At 40.0% G+C, this 22,358-nt stretch overlaps 1 protein-coding gene across 2 annotated transcripts; it reads right to left on the reverse strand.

The window, feature by feature from the left end:
* Positions 1–13,671: 13,671 nt before the first annotated feature.
* Positions 13,672–21,678, reverse strand: LOC131322313 (IQ domain-containing protein IQM3-like). Of its 2 annotated transcripts, XM_058353583.1 has the most exons (9): positions 21,188–21,678; positions 19,341–19,455; positions 18,488–18,553; positions 17,962–18,050; positions 16,508–16,595; positions 16,217–16,363; positions 16,021–16,113; positions 14,992–15,093; positions 13,672–14,296 (listed from the first exon to the last, which is right to left on the reverse strand). In XM_058353583.1, exons 1-9 carry the CDS (start codon positions 21,343–21,345, stop codon positions 13,823–13,825), a joined length of 1,332 nt encoding a protein of 443 aa, XP_058209566.1. In that variant the 5' UTR covers positions 21,346–21,678; the 3' UTR covers positions 13,672–13,822. The 2 variants fall into 2 exon arrangements, with proteins under 2 accessions (XP_058209566.1, XP_058209567.1); XM_058353584.1 differs by lacking the exon at positions 18,488–18,553 and having other exon boundaries at positions 21,188–21,595.
* Positions 21,679–22,358: the final 680 nt, after the last annotated feature.

Consider the following 22,358-nt stretch of genomic DNA (forward strand, 5'->3'; position numbering starts at 1 on the left):
TTATTATGTGAGCAAAACATTATTAGATGCCGAAACAAGGTATTTGCCCCTCGAGAAATTGGTCCTAGCATTAAAGACAGCAACTAGAAAATTGCCACATTATTTCCAGAGCCATAAAGTTGTGGTTTACACTGAGTTCCCATTAAAATCACTGCTCCGAAAGGCAGATTTCTCGGGAAGGATCTCGACTTGGTCCGTTGAGTTGAGCCAATATGACATCGACTATCAGCCGCGCACAGCAATCAAAGGCCAGGTGTTGGCAGATTTTGTGGCAGAATTCTCACCTGCGGTTGCACCTTTGCCTCCTACGAAAAAGGAGTGTGAAGCAAAGCCTCCTGTAACGAAGGAACAGGCATTAGCCGAACAAGATCCCTTAGAATGGAAGCTGTTTGTTGATGGGTCATCTTGCAACACCGGTTCAGGAATTGGAGTTGTGCTTTTACCCCCTGAAGGGTCAATGTTGGAATTATCTGTTCGGCTAGGGTTCAATGCATCAAATAATGTGGCAGAGTATGAGGCACTCTTAGCTGGTTTGAGAAGTGCAAAAACCCTAAAAGCTGAACGAGTTAGGGTGTATTCTGATTCACAGCTCATAGTCCATCAACTGTCCGGGCAATATGAAACCCGGAGCGAGAAGATAGCGGCATATGTACAGGTGACCAGAGATCTGCTCGATACCTTCGAAAGGGTGTATATTGAGCAGATAAGTTCTGGAAAGAATGCTCATGCAGATTCATTGGCATGGTTAGCCGCAGCTGTACCATCTGAGTTTAAAAGAAAAATAGCCGTGGAGTATCTGATTGAGCCGAGCATTGGGAGAAGTGTGGAGATGGTCTTGGACGTGAACCAAGGACCAAGTTGGATGGACCCAATAGTGGAGTTTTTACAAGATGAAATACTCCCTTTGGACAAAAAGGAGACACATAAAATCAGGACCAAATCTGCTCGGTTCTGGTTATCCCCAGAGGGAAAACTATATAGGAAGTCTATTACAGGACCCTACTTGCTTTGTGTGCATCCTGAGATGGTGCAAAAGTTCCTCCACGAAATTCACGAGGGAACATGTGGAAGCCATGCTGGTGGTCGGTCCATAGCCCACCGAGCAATTACCCAAGGGTATTGGTGGCCGTACATGCAAGAAGATGCTAAGGTGTACGTAAAAATTTGTGATAAGTGTCAGAAATTTTCACCAATGATTCGAACACCAGCCGAGGACCTGGTGCCGCTGACAAGTCCCTGGCCGTTTGCTCAATGGGGAATGGACATAGTGGGTCCACTACACAAGGCAACTGGGAATCGGAAATTCCTACTAGTTGCAACAGATTACTTCACTAAGTGGATTGAGGCTGAGCCATTGGCCAAGATCACTGAACCTATGATAGAAAGGTTCGTGTGGAAAAGCATCATAACTCGCTTTGGGGTACCTTATTCGTTGATTACAAACAATGGGTCACAGTTTCAGAAGAAATTCAAAACTTTTTGTGCCCAGTATGGGATAAGAAATTATTGCTCGACTCCAGCCTACCCTCAAAGCAACGAACAAGCAGAGGCTTCAAACAAAACAATCCTTGATGGGATTAAGAAACGTTTGGATAAAGCAAAGGGGAAATGGCTCGACGAATTGCCATTGGTTCTATGGGCATACCGAACAACACCTAGGAGGTCTACGGGAGAGACCCCCTATTCATTAGCATATGGAACAGAGGCTGTTATTCCATTGGAAATAGGTCTGCCGACCAACAGGACCACTTTGGTTGAAAGTGGAGGAAATGACAGAGCCTTGGAGATTGAGTTAGACTTTGCCGAGGAACGACGAGAGCGGGCCCTGGTGCACTTGGCCTCATACCAAGAGCAGCTCATCAAAAGTTATAACAAGAATGTACGCCCACGAGAGTTCGGTGTTGGAGACCTTGTGCTACGAAAAGTGCTCGGCAATACTAAAGTGGCTAATGAGGGAAAGCTAGGGGCGAATTGGGAAGGCCCATATCGAGTTACAGAAATCGCGGGCATTGGGGCTTATCGATTGGCAGACTTGGATGGGAACCCAGTGCCAAGACCTTGGAATGTCCATAATCTGAGAAAGTTTTTTATATGAATAATTTTTATGCACATCGTGATTGTGTGAAGAGTTACGAATAAAACTCTCTTATGTTCTAGTTTTGTTATTTTAGCTACAAGGGGTACGAGTAATGCCCTCTTGAGTTTTACAGTTTATGAATGAAGTTACTTTTTTAGTATAAACTGCTGTTTTCTTGGTATTTGTTTTAAATACGAATTACGAAATTGGTTTCCCTCATTCGTATTGGGGAGCAGGGTATGGGATATCCATTTAAGTACGTGACACTTGAACACAAGTTCGAAACACTTGTGTAAAATTCAAACATTTAAGTACGTGAAACTTAAAAAGGGTATGGGATATCCATTTAAGTACGTGACACTTGAACACAAGTTCGAAACACTTGTGTAAAATTCAAACATTTAAGTACGTGAAACTTAAAACAAAGGTTTAAGTTCAAGTACGTGACACTTGAACGCAAGTACGAAACACTTGTGAGAACGCAAGTACGAAACACTTGTATAATGTTCTCAGTACGTGAAACTTAACGTGTGAAAACACTTGTTTGGAATTTAAGCCACGAAATATTCAAGTATGAGAAACTTAAACCCTTGCAATGCATACGAATACATGCATACACAGTCCACAGCATACGAGACTTTGCACAAACTTGGAAGCATACGAATATATGCATAAGTACGTGAAACTTCAAACGATTAAGTACGGGAAACTTACAAATCAAAGACAAGTACGAAGTACTAAAGGAGTTTATACGAAACACAATATTCTGACCCACAGGAGGCAAAAACGGATTGTCACAACACATAAACGACTGACTTTATACGTCTTCTGTGAGATCTTGGACAGCTGCAGGAGTAATTGTAGGAGCTACTGGAGCAGCCAGCTCTTCTGTGGTATTTTCATCTTCAATAGGACCACCACTGGCTTCCTTTTGGCCAGGGTTGGTCATATCATTCTGTGGCTCCACTTCAGTAACAGGTTGCTCGAATGCATTCTTCACCTGCTCTTCAGCCCTCTCCTCTACAATATCTTCCTCCCAGCCAGCAGCAGCACTCGGTAAATCCATATTGGTCCAAAGGGGAGATGATTCAGGAATCTCCGCTTTGGCAAGGCAAGTAGTCCAGGAAGCCACCCAAACTTGGTCCTGAATTCCAGGCATTTGGCTTGTGTAGCTTTCCGTGGCAACCTTGATTCCTTCATTATATCCTTTCTCAAAAGCAGCTTTGGCTTCAGTCTGGGTCGTCTCAAGCTCCTTCAAAGTTTGTGCAAGACTGTCCTCCGCCCCTTCAGCTGTCCCTTTAAACCATCCGCTGTCCCTATAGCCAGGTTTCTTTCCCTCTCAAGCCTAATAATAGTGCGTTGGAGCTTGGTATTCTCACTGACAAGTTTGGCACGTTGGGGCTCGGATTGGCTGAGTTTTTGAGCCATGGCCACCATTTTTTGCATCACCTGGAACGATCAGAACAGCTATGATTAAACTTAAATATCAAATACTATATACACTACAGTTAGCAAAGAGAAACTTTACCTTGGCATTATGGGACATAAAAGAACTCAGTAGGTTGTCAGGAGACATTGCAACTTCCTTTTGCATGTCCACAGGCAAAAGAAAGGCCTGGGACAATGCAAGTGCAGTCCCTTCAGTCTCAACAGAGTCCCGAGCAGTGATGGCTCACTTCCCATGAGAGAAAGAGGGAGCCCATGCAGGTGCAGGAGACGAGGAAGAAAGTGGGGGTCTTTCTTGGGATTCCTCCACCCTTTGACGTTTTTCTCTGTGAATGGCTTCGATGTCTTCTAGGGAAAATCCAGGAGGAGCATCAGTCTGAGTTTGGATGCGGCGGCCACGACCTTGACCCCCTTGGCCCCGAATAGTGCCACGACCTCGACTAGGGATGGTGAGAAGGCTGCCTAAATCAATTGGTCGGTTCATATCAGGAGGTGAGGAGGTGTTGCCGCTAGAAGAAGAATTAGATGTTGAGCTGGAAGCTTCTTCGGCAAGAGGAATAGGTTCGTCGGAGATTGGAGGTGTCCGAGAATGCCTCTCTTCTTGTTCGGGAACTGGTCTTGAAGGACCAGCTACTGCAGGATTATCGGCTGCTCGGGTTCGCCGATCAATAAACCCACCGTAAGAAGCTTTGTAGCTGAGAAGTACTTGAGCAGCTCTTGCTCGGCCTGCAAGGTATGTCCCTTCGCCGTTGAATGCAAGTGCTCGTTTGATATCAGCTACGTGAACTTGTGGGGTTATGATGTTATAACCACGGTTAATATTTGATGCTGAAACAAAGCATAAGCAATTAGAAGCACGTAAAAGCTTTTCCTATGAAAAAGGACAACATATATGAAATTAGGGGAGAGCACTTACGTGGACTCCCGAATATGTGAGGGGCATGAAAACCAATCACTTGGTCGTCCTCATCTCTGGGTTCGAAGTTGCCCGTAACGATCAGAAAGTCGTCGTCATCCCCTCGAGCAGAGTCAGGGAGTTCGAGAACGAGCTTCTTTCTAGAATCCCTAATTTTTAAATAATACGTAAGGGCGTCCCCAGTTCTGGAAATGCTATATAGATGATGGATATCGTACAAGCCTAGGGAGGTCCCTAACATTTGATTTAGGGTATTTATGCCCATAACTACTCGGAAGAAATTAGCAGAAACCTGCATTGGCGAAAGCCTGTAATACGCTAAGACTTGGCGGAGTAGAGGGGCTAAGGGGAACCTAACTCTGCCTTCAACGACGGCTACTACTGGAATGTGAAGGGTGTCGAAATCGAAGCTTTCGCGAATGGCATCCTCAGGAGCCAAAACAGTAGCTACGTTGTCAGGAATCCCATCCTCAGGAGCCAAAACAGTAGCTACGTTGTCAGGAATCCCATATCGAGATCTGAAACTAGCCATGGTTTGAGGAGTATTACAGTGTCTACGAAATCTCCCCATTACCAGAAATACTTTTGGGGTTCTTTGAAGTATAAAGAAAGAGGACGACGAAACCCTACCAAGAGATTGTAAACAATCCACCAAGAGAAAAAGGGCAGTAAAAAGAAGAATGGTGACTTACGAAAATAGTCGATTGGATCCCTAAGAGCAGAAAGGAGGAGGTCTTGAAATGATGAACAGAGCTTCAATGGCGGGTAAAACTCGAAGTCGTCTCTTTCTGCGAAGGGAATCTAAGAGAGAGATCGGGGGTTTTGAAAATGGGACGAAAACCCAAAAATACCCTAAAAAGTAGGTGGCGTACGTGAAACGTCACCCCAGACGCCGTTTGAGCGTTCCGTTTTCCAATAAACACGTCTGTTCGTATTTAATATAAAGCAATACGATGATCGACACGTGTAAAGGTTAGGGCTAAAAGCCTGTGACGACCACAAGAAAAGATGATCTTTTCTTAGCAACGTGATGAAACATTGCACCAATATATGAAATAGGGTGCAGAAACAAAATGAATTTGTTCGGTAAAAAAGCTTTACTCGTCATCTGAGTGAAATATAAACGAGCAAAGCTGGGGAGCAATTGTAGGGAGGTATTCCTGAACAGGTACAAAACGAGCCCGAGCACGGCCAAGAAAAGGTCAACGCATTATGGACCAGTGATATGAGAAGTCAATGGTCCAGAAAGGTCGTACGATTCTCGGGGCAATAACACGAGACGTTATTGGACCAAATACAAGGAAAATTACAAGAGATGCCATTATTCAAGAAACTTGTTCGGCAAGAGAAAGCCGAACAGGAGGAGAGCTCCTTAGAAAGAATATGGTCCAAATTGTTTCCTTAGGACCAGTTACACGTGAAGTAACTGGTCCAGGCCGTCTGTTCGGCCATGAGATGGCCGAACAAAGAGAGAAGTCCTATTGGAGGGAACATTCTAGAAGGGTCCAGAATCACTGGTATTCCGTTAAAGGATAAGATCCCGAGAATATAGGATCTGAGAAAGATACCCAACGAGTATGGGATGTTCGGCTTGTTATGGAAAAGAGTCCTACAAGGATTAAGGTAAATAAACTGATAAAGGAAACGAGAATCCTTGATATCCTGGGATTCCTATACGAGTTAGGAATCTTAGGGCAACACGGATGCTTGGCCAGCAAGCATACGCAAATCTATAAATAAGAGGTAAAACCTAGAGGTAAACGGTATGCAATACGCTGCATTCTATTTGCTTTCCTACTGATAATTAGGGTTTGATTGCTAGTACGTGATACTAACAAAGGCATCGGAGGGCCTTTGCCACGAGAGGCAAAGGTGCACTCACTCCTTGTCTGTTTTGCAGGACAGGGGTTTCATTGACAAATTAGGGTTACGTTCAAGCGGCACGTGAAGCCGTTGCATTCCAGTGCTGTTCACAGCACTACTTGAATTTGTCCACCTACACATGTCTCATATGTCCTCCATCACCTTCCACTCATTGTAAATCTCCACCTCCTCCTCAACCCCCATCTAACAATGGTCCTTTTGCTCAACCAAGTGGGTGTTTTATGTTCACATCATCCTCTCCTTCCTGGACTGAAGCAGATTTTCCTCCTTTGGAATTCCATAATTCTCAAGAAAGGACAACCCACCGTCATAAAATTCCAGACCCTACTACCATTCTCCCTGATGGTAGCACCAAAGTAGTGTTAGCAGCAGAAGCAGCAATAAATTGGCAGTCAGCAAATTCTTTAGCTCAAAATAAAATTCTTCATAGAATTGCTAGCTCTCAGCAAAATTTGGAGAATGTTGTCCATAAGAAGTTATCATCTTTGGAACTTCTTATCAGAGATTTGCAGCAGAAAATTCAAAATGTTCACCAGGAACTTCTCCAGATGGCATACGCCAACCAAGTATTTTCAGCAGCTTTTTACCACAAAGATGCTGAAATGAAGCATCTAAAGAATCAACTTCAATCTCTCCAAGCTCAGCAGTATTCTCGGCAAAAAAGCTCATTTGATATATTCACATCTTCCTCTCAACAAAGTTTGTTTGGGTATATCCTTAAATGTCTCAACCTTTACCTATAAACCCTACCTCAGAATTTGGTAAGTCAAGCTTCATCTTTGGAAGCTCATCAACTTTCCTTCCTCCACCAAAAAGACCATCTCCACCAAAACTTCCTTTCCCAAAGCCCCAAATAAAGCCTATCCAACCTCCAACAATTTCGTCTCCACCATCTACATCTACCTCTACTCCAACTACCTCCACTCCTTCTAAAGCATCTGATCCAAATTCATAGTCACCTCAATTAATGGTTCAGTCAACTTCTAGCCCTTCCAAAAATCCAATAGCCACTCTCCTACATACCTTAGCCACTATACCACAAACCCCCTCATCTAAACCAACCATTGAATTTGATTCGGATACTAAATCCATTGACCTTATGCCAATTCCTCATGTTTTCATGATGAACCCAGAAAATTTTCCAGAGGAACATGTTGAAGATCCTATTATTGAAGAAGGTCCTGAGTTTGATATACCTCCAGAAATCCCAACCTTTGATTCCTTCTCACATTCCAACATCCATACCCAAGGTTTCTCCTTTGATAACATTCCCCCATCAAAATGGCTGGATAAACTTTATGAAATTCATGCCTGGTGCACTGCTGCTATGCTTTCCCCAAACGCTACACTGAGTATTGTCATTACTAAGTGTACAGTAAAATTCTTTGGCCGTCTTCGTCAATGGTACTTGGCTTTTGGTGAATACCGACAACTACAGCTTAAACAACTGCCAACCCTTGATCAATTCATCTTAGTCCTGCATACTGAGTTTCTTGGAGACCATAACAACACAAAAGAGTTTGTTCGAGAGGAGTATCTCAGCATGAAGTGTTGTTCATTCAAAAGAAAAGATCTGGAGACTCATTATGACCGTATGTCTCAGAGATTTTATCTTCTCAACGGCATGGATGATGTCAATCTCAAACAAGCCTTTCTCAATTCCCTTCCTGAACCATTGGGAAATGAGACAACAAGGTTACTTCAAACAAAAGGATTGACATTGAATGCAACATCTTTTGGCGGTATTTACCAGCACTCCTTGATTACATTGGAAAAACTGTGCAATCACCAGAAATTCGTCAGAACTCTTGAAGAACAAGGAAAACTTCTTGGCAAAGCATGTGACCGGCCAGATCTATCTATAAAGTGAAAAGACAAGAAGTGCGCTTGCCGTCCTTCCTATCGGAAGTCCAAACACTTTCAGAAATGGAAGTTTCAGTCTCCTGGCAAGTTTTCAAAGTTTTCAAAATCTGGCAAGTTCTCACGTCGGAAAAAATGGAAATTTTTCAAGAAGAAAAAGTTCAGAGGGCAGCGAAAGTCTAATCACTGCTACATATGCAGAAAGAAAGGGCACTACACAAAACAGTGTCCAAATAAAACAGCAAAGGACAAAATGGTGAGCTCTTTGGCTCTCACTGATGATAATCTTGAAGATGCCGATGTTGAATCATTATTTTCTATTGATGACGAAGCAACGGCTGAAGCAGTCCTTGCATTTACCTTTGATGACTCTTCATCAGAATCAGATGATTCTTCTGATGATTCTGACTCATTCCCATGTGAAATCCAAACATTTGAGTTCTCAAACATCATGATAGCTCAACCATTAGCCAAGGTCAAAATCTTGCTTGGAAAATTTGAGAAACCTATACCATTTATCGCTTTCGTTGATACTGATGCAACAGCCTCCATTCTTAACCCAGCAATCCTCCCCAGATCCTACTGGCAATCGTGTTTTAGACTCTTTACAGCAGCCAATGGAGAAACTTTTGTCATCACTCTAATCAGTAAGCCTATTACTATCCAACTTTTCCCATGATACACCATAAAACACCAAGTCTATGGTTCTGATATCCCAAGAAAAGATTTATTGTTAGGCTTTGATATTCTCCAAAATCTCAGCAAAGTCTCCTGGCTTAAAAAAGGTTTGAAATACAAAAACTACCTGTTACCCTGGACCACTCAACCAAATCTCTTTTCCATAGAAAATTTCTCCTCCATCAAAGAAGCCATAATCCAAACTTCATGTGCTGAATCCCATTCCCAATTCCTCACCAAATGTTCCAACCCACTTTGAAAAATTCCAGATTTCTTCATTTCTCTTCCCTTTAAGAAAAATGAAGACATCAACCCCACCAAAGCTACCCATCATGGAATGAACTCAGAACACTACCAGCTTGCTCTCCAAGAGCTCCAGCAACTTCAGTCAGAATGTTTGATTGAACCCACAACCTCTCAGTGGGCATGTGAAGCATTTTATGTAAATAAAAGGACAGAGCAGATAAGAGGAAAACTTCGCTTGGTTATCAATTATCAGCCTCTTAATCATTTTCTGCAGGATAACAAGTTCCCTCTTCCTCGGAGAAGTGTTCTTTTCGCAAACTTGCCTAAAGCTCAAATTTTCTCAAAATTTGGCTTGAAAGCAGGTTTCTGGCAGCTGGGCATCCATCTAGATGATCGTCCCAAAATTGGGTTTTGCATTCCAAATCACCACTTTCAGTGGTCAGTCATGCCTTTTGAATTGAAAAGAGCTCCATCTTTATTTCAAAAGGCCATGATTCAGATATTTGCTCCCATCTTATCCTCAGCACTAGTCTACATTGATGATATCCTATTTTTTTCCCCAAATATTAAGTCTCATGCTATTCTACTACAAACTTTCCATTCCCTAGTCCAAACACATGGTATCATGCTCTCAGAGAAAAAAAATGTTTCTTACTCAACCAGAAATTAATTTTTTAGGGATGCATATCTCTTAAGGTCAATATGCCCTCCAACCTCATATAGCCTCCCAACTTGACCATTTTCCAGATGAAAATCTCACAGTCAAACAAGTTCAACAATTCCTTGGAATTGTTAACTATATGGCTGATTTCATTCCTAATCTTGCCCAATACCGTACTCCTCTCTCAACTCTACTAAAGAAAACCTCTCCTCCTTGGTCAACCCTTTGTACCAAAGCTGTAAAAGACCTCAGAGCCATAGCCAAAACTCTTCCTCCATTAACCATACCTTCAGATGGGAAGAGAGTCCTTCAGACAGATGCCTCTGATCTATATTAGGGAGCAGTTCTTTTGGAAGAAAATTCAGAACAAAAACGCAAAATTTGTGGATACAAGAGTGGTGCTTTCTCTCCAACAGAACTTCATTACCACTCTACTTACAAAGAAATTCTGGCAATTAAAAGGAGCATTAAAAAGTTTGAATTTCATCTAATCGGTCATCATTTTCTAATTGAGACTGATATGATAAGTTTTCCTAGCATGCTCAAGTTCAAACATAAGCACCTTCCAAAGGCACAGTTACTCAGATGGGCAAATTGGTTTTCCAATTGGAGTTTTGATGTTGTTCACATAAAAGGAAAAACAAATATCCTCCCTGATTTTTTGTCAAGGCTCAAAAAAGAAATCAACCAATTTTCAAAAACAAAACCACATTCCTTTGTTCCTGATTGTTTTCCAATGATTTTCTGTTTCCACCCAGTTAATCTTCCTTTCCACCTTCGGTGTCATATTTTAGAGTTAACCCTTCTTTCCAGGTGTGTCCAAATGTGTCAAAACCTTCAACATCTTTATATTTTCAAGTATGGTCTTGATGAAGGTCCCATAAAAGGTTTACCTTTCCATCCTGTCTATCCCTTTCTCACCCAGTTTGAAGTATCTTACCATAATGTCTTTTATTTCAAAAAAGAAGCCTATCTCCTCTTATGGTATTTAGTCGATGTGTATACTATAAGTGTGTTTTAATAAATTAGCGGTATTGGTGTATCTGGCACATGCGGCGTTCAATCAGGTCCATCCTCCAGAAGATTTCTTTTTGAAATTTCTCTTGCTCTTCGGAAGCATATCCTGCTGGCAACAGAAGATCAGACAAATCCCCAACAGTGAGGCGGAGATCTTCAATTTGCTTTTTGGACAAGTCGTAACAACAGGAGTCATCGGAATCTAGATGGTTCTATCACATATAGAAAGGAGTATCACACCATATTCCTCTCTGCATATCTAGAGTCTCAGAGCATTCAAATTGACAGTGACAATTATCTTGTCATGACTAAAATACTGTGTTCACTCAATGGATTGACACCTGCAGAAGTTCCCTCATCTCTCCTCCATTATGAATCTGCAAATTGAAAATTCAATGATACTTATCCAGAAGAATGGCGTCAAAATATCCTCTATCTTTTGGAACATTATTACTTGACCGACAGAACTGAAGACTATTCTGAAAGCAGTGGTTCAGATAATCCAGAATAACATCCCTGTGTTCAAGCCAGCTATCTCTTTTGTGTGGTGCCCCCTTTCCATTTTTAGGAGAGGGTAATATTATTGATGTGTACTGTTGCTGTATAATTATTGGTGTTGTATCATATAATTAGTGTTTACTGTTAAAGTAGTATGTGTAAGTTTGTACAAGTAAGTCATATGTGTATGACTAGTAATAGTAATGGTTCAGTATGTAATAGGCTAGACTAAAAGTCTATGTAATAACAGTACAAAGCAATTATGTGTAATAAATATTCCGTGACATAAGCGATGATGTAACCAAGGGACCCTTTTATGCCTATAAAAAGAGGTCACCTCTCCGATGTAAAAACCTAAGTCAGTAAATCCAAGTTAGTGTGTGTTCTATAATATCTCTACTCTTGCTTTCTCTATTGCTCTCATTCCCGATCTTAACCTACTTCGTGTTTATAACCACTTCGTGTCTGTCTAATTTGTTCTAATTAGGTTTTGTATCGTTGTTTTTGAAGTAATGTATTGTTTTGAATAGGTAAAGCACCCTTCAGTGTGCATTGAACACGAAGCTAGAACTTCAAAAATAACAGAAGATTTGATATTCTATTTTCAACAGAGGGGTATTGATCAAGAAAAGGCAATGGCAGCGATGATATCTAGGTTTTGCAGTGAAGTATTTAACAAGCTTCCTTAGGAGTTCAGTTCTGAGGTGAACATGCTCTTGAGTTTGAAATTGGAAAATTCAGTCGACTAGAATTAAAATAAGAACAATTTGTGTTGTCATTTGACTCGACGGATAGCGTTTTATCTATCTTCTTAATTGATTTGACTCGACGAATCGGTTCCTAGTAGAAAGGAGGATTTTCTTCATAAATGATTCAGGCATTTGACTTTCTCGTGGGCGAAACTCCTATTTTACTAGTGATGGATCATTTTCTGACTCCTTAAATCCCCTGCTTTGTCTGACCTCGACGTGGGGCTTGGATCACTCGGCATGGGGAAGCGCACGATGCAACCGAGCGGAATACGATTGTGTATGTAATGATTTGTCTATGCTCGTACGGATTATTGTACATCTCTGAAATCAGGCAATTCCAAGAGATCCACTTCTACAATCCAGAAAGAGAGATACAACCATTATGGCAATCATATCGTTCCATTTCCATCGTCACATAACTAGATTGTCGGACGTCTATGGCCAGAAAGATTCCTAGTCGCTGGACTTATTTGCAGGAGCCCTTTGTAGAACTCGGAGAAGCTTTTCAGATTTTGGTACCTTCATTTTGGCACTGATTATGGCCGATTTTTCACCTTTAAGCTCTAATTGAAACTTTAATCTAGATAGTTGAAACGAGATCCATGGCTTTCAATGTCGCCGCTAGTGGGATGGAGTAGCTCGACCACCCACTTGTTGGAGGCCCAAGTATAAAACCTCACCCAGATGGTCGCCCCACTGGTAGGAAAAAACCATACTCTTACTAAGCGTCCTTATTTTTTGATAATCTATTAAGCGTCTTGACTCTTGAGGAACAACAGCAGATGTTGCCACCAAATGGCAAATGGTTAGGATCCGCCGGTGGAGGATATGCTCTATTTGGGGTACAAGTCAAAAACCCTCGGGCAGGCAATGCCCCGCAGGGGAGAAGAAGTCAATATATAGTTATGATGGGGAGCATACAGGAACGATCACTGGGGAAGTACTGAAGTTCTCGACCACGGACCACCTGACCTAGGGGCCTAAGCTCCGTGACGCGCGTATGAGATAAGTTGAAAACCATGGACATACTACGTCTCCAAAAGGGGGTACAAGATTCAAAATAGTAGGTTTACATATTTAGTTATTTCAATATTGACACCCAAAAAAAAAAAAGAATATTGTGTCAAGAGTGCATTTAGGCTCGGGCAATTCTCTAGTTCTAAATACAAGTATACAACAGAGCCCCGTGCTAATACGACTATACGAGTTGCTGCCTGTGATATATTTTATACAGCACCACATTAACTGCATGCATTGTTTACCATTAATATGTTTCCATAAATACATAAAGATAAAAACAAGTAACTTTTATGTTATCTTTACATGCTCTCGTATATGGTTTTGCATTGCAATACCTGAAAAATATCATTGTTGTGGCACTTCAAATACCATGTGCATACAATTAAGTGGTGATCTAAATACCATATGAGACTACTTCACTGTGAAACATATTATTTTTGCAGTTTGATTTGCTCAGTGGTATGTGGCATTTTCACCATCGATTTTGGTCACCTTCAGGTGTGGCGTGGGGACAATGGTGAAGATCATAACAACCCTGTCACCACTTTTACTACAGTTGTTGCTAGTCTGACCCCAACTTCTGCTACAATAACATTGGAATCAAGAGCGACAACAATTTTGAAACGAGTGAAGAGACGAAATTAAGACGAAGATAGCTTAAATCCTAAAAAGTCTCAATCCACATTCACAGACTATGAATTTAGATCCACTAAAAGCCTGAGCATGAAGCATTAATCAGAAGTTGGGAGGGGGAATAACATCCAGATTCAGTTAGTGGATGCAGGACAAGCTGTAGGGGAAGCGAGCTCATCCATCCGCCGGTAACGTGATGGCGTTGGAGGAGTTCTCGGAGAGAGATTCACACACTCAAGCGCTTGTAATCGCAACTCTACTGGATAGTCAGCAACACAACCAATTCTTGGACCAGCACCGGTCGACCATTTCCGAGAGAGCTGATGACCTAACTGATATGAACTGGCTGCCTTCTTGGAATTAATTCTTTCCAATATAGCTTTCTTGGGCACCACTGCTCTTGGGCTCTGGAGGCCTCCTGATAAAGTCCTCGAGTAATTGCTTTTGGTCTCAGTTTGGGGAGTTTCAGTTGGTTCCGAGGTTGCTTCTTTTTCAATAGAAGGATCAACCTGAGCGGATTTTGAATCTGTTGGAAGCTCAGTTGCGATTTCTTCTCTACTGGATTTGCTCCCTTCGGAGTTGTCATAGTCCTCGTTTGCCTTGCGTATCTGAAAAGAAGAGATACAAGTAATACCATCGACAAAATAGTGGCTCCTTCTATGCACAAATGACATAGTTAAGCGTATCAATCGGTACTAATGGTGTGTCCAAATATAGTCACCTCAGCATTACTCATGTTCAAGAAAAGAGTATCCAGGGCGTTCAATTTGAGAAAACTCAAGTGACAGAAAAAGAAGCCAGGGATATTCCAAAATCTCTAGAAACTGATCGCTAGCGAGGAGAGTCAAAGCTAAAGAACAGCTGAAAGTAGAAGCGGATCATCAATTGTCAGTCCTCAACAAAACCCTGTCCCTTATCCCTAATGCACTGTCAGTCGTATGGTCGTGCTTCGAGATTCACATTTTTCAAGATTCTCCTCACATTGTGCAGTTGGTGGTACATTGAGAAAAGGTGCAGGTATCCGAGGGAAAGACGATCCTAGAATTGAAACTTGTTAAAATCACTATCATCTAGGCGTAATTGATTGGATTCCCTCTCGGTTTTGATCTTGAACTCATTTGAATGTAATAAGTTTGTGCTACCCAAGCTGGAATACCTGGTAACAATAGCATGTGTGGCTCCAAATAATCAACTGCCTTGCAGGCAGTTAAAAACACTAATTCAGCAGATCTACAATCGCAACACAATAAAGCAGGATAGAACTAGTCACATAAGGATCCCAAAAAAACAAAAAATCACGTACCTCAACTGCACTGATATTCACTCCGTTTTCCTTGAGAAATGTTAAAAATCCACCAAGGCTGTCTTCAGTCGGCCGGTAATGTCCACTGTACGGCGATATAGACTGGAAAGATCCGAAAAAAGGAAGGAAAAAAAGAGACAAAGTCAGATATATGCTATCACGCAGGTTCGGTCGCACGTATAGATGTAGGAATGCTCCAGTATTAAGTATGTTTTGCTGAAAGGAAAATGATGTCTTGCTCATCAGACAAGCGGTATGAAAAGCTCTACTGGACGTATAATTTTCTCATCCAGTTTTTTCTTTTGGTAATGAAGAGTGTCCCGAAGAACCGGACTAATATCTCCAGCCCCTCCCATAGCCCTTTCCACGCGTTTGAGTGAGGTGAGGTGACCCAAGGGCAAATCGCTGCCGAGGTGAATCGACCATGCGACCTTGGGGTGGTAAGCCCTGCCGTGGCTAGTCGGTTAACCACTTCGACAACCTCCTTGAGGTTCACATTGCTATAGGCACCATGATTTTCCATATAATTGACGCCTGTTGTGTTACTTCTAAAATTCTAAGCGGTTTTCAAAATCACGTCATAAAATCAAAACAATGGAAGGAGCAACGATAGAGCTGGCTCTGAGATTGCCTATTTCTAGAAAAGCATTAAAAGCATTGCCTATTGAAGAACTCAAACTCGATCGAGAGAGAGAGAGAGAGAGAGAGAGAGAGAGAGAGAGAGAGATTAACAAGGAGTCAAGGATGAACTGAAGAATATTTGGAAAACAAAAGTGTTAGGATACATGAAAGTGTCCATGAAAGACACATCTAGATTCACACTGATGTGAATCTGGACCGTTTATGTGTCTTTACTTTTTCATAGACACTTTCATGTATATCTTTCATGTACCGACAGTACCGTATCAACCCTCTTTGGAAAATACATAACAATAAGTTCTAGAACAATAAAAGCAACATTTGGAAATGAAAAAGAAGTGCGCGCGGTCACATATATATATATATATATATATATATATATATATATACCTTAAGAATTCCTTCCTCTGCCTCAAGCCTTCCAGCAGCTAAAGTAGCTCCTCCAGCAAGGAAGCTGGAATGATGAAAAACTCCTTTCTTTTTCTGAAGGCAGTACAAAATTTAGGTTCCAAACCACGGTGGATGCATTGAAAATAGAAGAAAACCTCCAAAAAAAAGGTATTTGAGTGTTTAGTTTTGGTCTCACCTGGCCAGCATAAAGTTTCTTGGTGGTGCTCAGCACAAAAATCCATTTTGCCCCTGGCAATCCCTTGCTTGTATCAAGAGAATTTCCACTTTCTTTGTGCACTATTTTCCCCTCCGCAACAAGGTACTCATACTGTTCTCTCTCTTGCTGATTTTTTCAGCAAAAATCAACCATATGGAAGCAGTTTATCACAATGGACTAAGTTCACAATTCATACAGTTTGAAATACTACTTTGCAAGTACAATGTTGATAAGGGAGCTCAAGAAAATGTGATTTGTGAAAACACATACTGGTCCGAGGTACTTGATGCATTGCTCCCGAAGCTTAGATCTTGGGCAATCCTTGAGATCAACCTCTTTGCCATCTCCAACATCCAACCTCCAAAAGAAGAAATCAGAAGATTCAGATTAATCCAATTCATTTGACGTAACATTGTGCTCTACACTCTATGTAGCAGAGACATATTGTAAAACATTGGAGCTTTAAAGGAGATATAAGCATAAGCCAATGGGAAATCTATATTAACCCCTGAATGAAATAATTTAATTTTCATTTGCACATGTTACTGAATCGTAGAATAATCCTCCTACAACAAGAAGTCCTGGCACAAGGATGATATAAAATTTTGGCCTTTATTTACAACGATATAAAAAGGTTGGATTTGGATCAAATTTGAGATTTTTCGGATTCGGATCGGACTTGGATCTATTGATAGGCCTACTTACTGCCATGAGCCTGTAAAATGGCATCAACTTGAGTAAATAAATAAATAGATTTACTTAACTCCATATATTTATGCAAAGAAATAGTACAAGTTCACTACTACACTTAAGCAAAATGATTGTTTAGAATATTGTATTTTTTTGCCATACATTTTTGTTCACTTGTTGTTATAGTACGGCCAATGTTGACAATGATTTGAAACTATCTTTCTACATATTTAAATTGAGGAAAATGCTAAAAAACAGCTCAATGGACTGTTGTTAAAATTGAAAAAGTGCATTGAAAGGTCTAAAAGTGTATTGAAAAATGTAAAATGTGTAACCACAATTGATCTGTTTGGATTTTGGTCCATGATGGCATTTTTATTGATTTTGACAATTGGATTTCTCAATGAATGGAAAAGGGGAGCTTTGGATTGTTGACTTATTTGTTTTTTTTTGGTCATTTTCTTAATTGAAGGCAACAAATTAGTAACACCATTTGAGGAATTTTGATAGAGCGAAGCATGACATCACTTTGTGATGAGATTCACATCATTTCAATTAATAGGGAGGAGAGTAATGTTCACCCTCTTTTAAGGAAGGTAAACAAAATTGCACTCTTTAATTAATAACTCAAGATGTAGGGTCTACACCATTGGACCGGGGATCCTTGTAGGGTGGAGTGTCCTACAGGGGTTGTAGTGCAGCGCACAGCTGTTGATCTCATCAATAAACGGTCCAGATCAAAAATCAATTATGACCGATAATAAATGATTCTTACTGATCATAATTAAAAATCATATCTCAACCATTCATTGTCAAGATCGATGGCCCGTGTGCGCCCTACAGGATGCCTTGCAGGACCTTACACTACAGGATTTTCCAATCCGTCCGTACACCATTAGCACTTGTGCAAAACTGGAAAAGAATAAAGATACCTTCTTCTTGACCAACTTTAATTTATTAAGTGAAAATTAGAGTATACTTGTAAACTATCATGAAGAAAGTCTAATGACTATCTAGAAGAGAACTTGTGTTACCAGTAGAAGAAGGGCTGACCAGCATCTGATCTACACCACTCTTCGTAATACTCATGCAAGCAATGTCCATATCGATGCCTTGCATCAATCTATAGTTCACATTCAATCCAAAAATTACTAATGCTCACTCGGTGAAGGGTAAGCTAGCTATTTTCAAGCTAGAGAGAGCTTTAGACAAAATTATTCTAACTCTCTATCTTGTCATCTTTTATGAATTCTTGTTAGTTTTCCGTCCATTAAAATATTCGACTTCATGGGCGGAATTTGAAAACTAAAACATAAGGGCTGAAAGTGGGAAAAAATTAGTAATGACAAACGATTAATTCTGGAAATTTTGACGAAAAACTAAGATTTGAAAAACGAAGTTAAAATAAATAAGTTAGGTGAAACTAACCTTAGTACAGGGTAACCTATTTTCACTTCAAGGTAAGCAGTGGTACCATTCTCAACTACGATCGGAGCCAGTACTCTATCAATTACTGAAAGGTAAAAGAAGGGTACAAGGGAAAGTAGGGCAAAAGCTTACAGCTTCAATCCAGTGGTCGAAAGCCAACTTTTGTGCTTTGGCGTCTTTGGACAAACCTTGACCCACCTGCCCAGCAGCCCAAATTGACGTGAAATTTTTTAATATTATTAGTCATTTTCCATGAAGACAAGAAATACTCCAGTAGCTGTCTCTTTCTGAAAACAAGAGAAAACAGGGATAATTATCATACGGAAAGTCTAGGGTCACCACATGGAATGCGGCGACCGGTCCACCGCACGCCTTTTAAAAAAATACAAAAAAATATTTATAAATTTTAAAATAATATTTCATGGGATCCTGTAAAAAATCAACTCTAACGGATATCGGTAAGTATGTTTTTCGGAATTCGTAAGAACGAAACTGTTTAGTTTTGCAGTTTCGTCCTTATAAATTTAAAAAACATATCTACCGTTATCCGTTGAAGTTGATTTTTTACAGGATCCCATAAAATATTATTTTAAAATTTATGAATATTTTTCTGTATTTTTTTGGGGCCCGGAGTGAGTCCCAATAGATGTGCGGTGGACGGTCACCACAAATTGCATGCGGTGACCGTAGTCTGCTCATTATCATAGGATCAAATCCTCTTTACCGGTTTTTCTCTGTACCTCTGTTCTCATACATTTCATAAATGACAGTTTATAGAACATTTAAATTTAATACACAATCTAGCTGCTCAAAACACATGGGTACACGGGAACAGGGGATTCAGTAGAGAGGAAATGGTGTGATTTGTGTGGTCTATAATAACTTGTCTTGGTTTTTATTTGTTATATTATCATTTCCATATTTTACCAAAAGACAAAAGACCAAAGAGAGTGAGTGAAATAGAAGAATTTTAGGAGGTGCAGACCTTGGAAGCATTCAAGCTGATTCGATTCCACCGCGACGCAGCCGTCTCTGGTTTTGAAAAATTGAAGAAGGAGATAGTACTGTGGTTCAATCGAGCATAATCGGTTAACTGCCACCTTCAAAATAATCATACCTATTAGTCCTTGAATAATCATCATCGCCACTGTTTTACATTTTTTTACTCTCTCTCCTCCTTTCTTCCCTGCCTTTATACCCATATACTATATAAGAAAACAGATATCCAGAGATCGAGTATAAGAATAACGTTTAATTGAAGGAATTGGATTTCTGTTTGGACAATTTGTAGGTCCTTATACTCTTTGTATTCATCAAAATTCGTGAGCCCTTTTAAATCTTTTTTGATGATCGATTTCACCTCTAACTCCCGTCAATAACACTAATTGCATCAAAAATCATGTTGAACTGATATACTTCGAAACACGCTGAATTTGAAAAAGAAATAATAGTGATACAAGATGGGAATTTGTCCATCACAACAAAAATTTAGAATAATTTTTACACAATTGTTTTTTATAAATGCACTACTACATTTTTTGGGTTTTTAGTGAAACTTTGTGTAATTTTTTTCACTACAAAACAAGAAAGTGAGTGCAATTATAAATAAATAAAGAAGTGTGAAAATCATTATACAACATTTATTCTGAAATCATATTCAATCGTAACTGTTAGCATGATAATGTTCTCTGTGAGTTATAAAAATGACTATTTCTATCATCAAAATGGTCCAGAAAAAAGCTTTGCAGATGAAATACCTTGCCGCGCCCTTTCTCAAGATAAGCTGTGGCCATGTTATGGGCTTGGTGACTACAAAGCCATAGACCAAACTTTATGAACTTTGGAAGAGTTCATTCATAGTACTGTAGTAGTATTATTTTTATACTCCAAACAAAGATAGACGGGAATGACTTCGGTGTCTTTGGTCATTTTAGGAATACCGTAACTTTTGGCATAACAAAATCAACCAAAACTCATTACAAGCATAACAGAACCATAGCAAAGCATAACTTAGACATAACTTGTTTCATACTATTATCGGGGCGGTTCCAGAAATATCTAAAAAAACACCTCAAATCACAATCTCATAGTTCCTGATCAAATTTTGATGATCTGAGCCGCTCAATGTGTGCAGAACATTATTTTAAAGATACCCGCGAAAAGTCGGCAAAAAAATTTACCGAAAAGTGCTTGTTTTGATACGATTATCGCGGTGATTCTGGAGACATCTATAAAAACATCTCATAATTCCCGATCAAATTTAATGATCCAAGCCGCTCAATATAATCATAACGTGATTTTAAGAATACCTTAGAAATAATCAACAAAAAAATTGACCGGGAATGGCTTAATCCGAACAATTTTTTATTAAACGGTTCAATTTAAAATTGCTCAAAACAAGCACTTGTCGATAATTTTTTTTGCCGATTTCTAGCAATACTCTTAAAATCACGTTCTACACACATTGAGTGACTCAGATCATCAAAATTTGATCAGGAATCATGAGATTTGATATTTGGTATGTTTTTTTAAATATTTTTATAGAGTTCCCCGGAATCTCTCCGTACTATTATTATACAGATATATGGTAAATGATAAAAGAGAAAATCTTATTTACAGATCAACGGTAAACAAGTGTTTACAGAACTCATCCGGATTAAAGTTAATCTTTTACCGGTAAGAAATATCAAAAATTAAAAACATATCTTAACCGTTAATTGCTGAAATGAACGGTTAAGATCATTCAGTTTCATAGAGAGCCGCTTGGCCGTAAATAAGTTTTTGTAATTGATAAATGAGTTGTACGAAAAAGAGAAAATTTTAAAGAGGTACCACAGCTCTTCGGCTATTACGGCGGAATCCGCTAACAAACGCCTGGTACGGTAACTCCGGTAAACCTTCTGCACCTTGGTCACGGCACTCGACTCGCAATTCGGAGAGTCAGCCCCGCAGTTTACCGGAGCTTCAGTCCCCAGCTGAGACGGTGACATTTCAGAGCCCCGAAACTCCGGAGAGTAGTGGAGCTCCGAACTGGCGATGATATTACTACTGATGGTAACGGGGTAAGAAAAAGCTGGTTGTTTGGTACTGAGATCGAAGCTGGAAAGGCGTTGGTGAGTCTCGACCTCAGTTTGGGAACGAACAACTGTCAGTCAAATAAGCACTACGAATTCCATATCCACATGGGGAAACCAATAAATAAACATGAGTGTAGCGAGAGAGAGAGAGAGAGAGAGAGAGAGAGAGGACCGAGAGAGGTCTTTGTAGTCCTCCACTGGTCCCGCTCGAGCTTCACAGATGTTCGCGGAAGGTGGTGTTTGACCGTGCGTGATTCGGCTGTTGACAGTATATTAGGGCTGGTTTGACTTCATAAATGACTTGGTTTATTTTTTGTTTTTGTATAAAAAAAAGAGAATAATTTTTTACATCACCAGTATAAACATTTATTTCCTCCAAATCAATTACATTACGTCACGTTGCAAAACAATTGTACCAATCAATAAAACATGGCGACATGGCGCAATATAATTGATTTGGAAGAAACAAATGTTTACACCAGCGGTGTAAAGAATTAAATCTCTAAAAAAAATTGCATTTATTAGTTCTGCATTAATTTTTGTTAATTATTGATTACTTTTTTTTGGCAAAAGTGAGAAGTTCTATTGATAAAAACCTAACGGCACTTACAATACGGAATTCATACTAACAAATATCTTGGACAAAACCAAACTAATTGTCTACAGATACAAAACGAGGAAAGTACAGGACAGTTGATGTCTTTCACCCCAACTCAAGTATTGCCTGACACACATTCTGCTGAAATTTCATATGTCCTAGCAGTCTCAAAATTAAAAGAGATAAAGTGCTAACCAAGAAAAAAAAACAAAAAATACCCAGACGATTAGACAAATTATAACCAAGTATGAATGCGCCAATGAACTCCCAAAACTACAGATTTGACAAGCCACCATAGTTGTTCCAGAAAAGACATCATACGGGGGTA

The sequence above is a fragment of the Rhododendron vialii genome, chromosome 4a, assembly GCF_030253575.1.
Source record: "Rhododendron vialii isolate Sample 1 chromosome 4a, ASM3025357v1".
Classification (NCBI taxonomy): domain Eukaryota; kingdom Viridiplantae; phylum Streptophyta; class Magnoliopsida; order Ericales; family Ericaceae; genus Rhododendron; species Rhododendron vialii.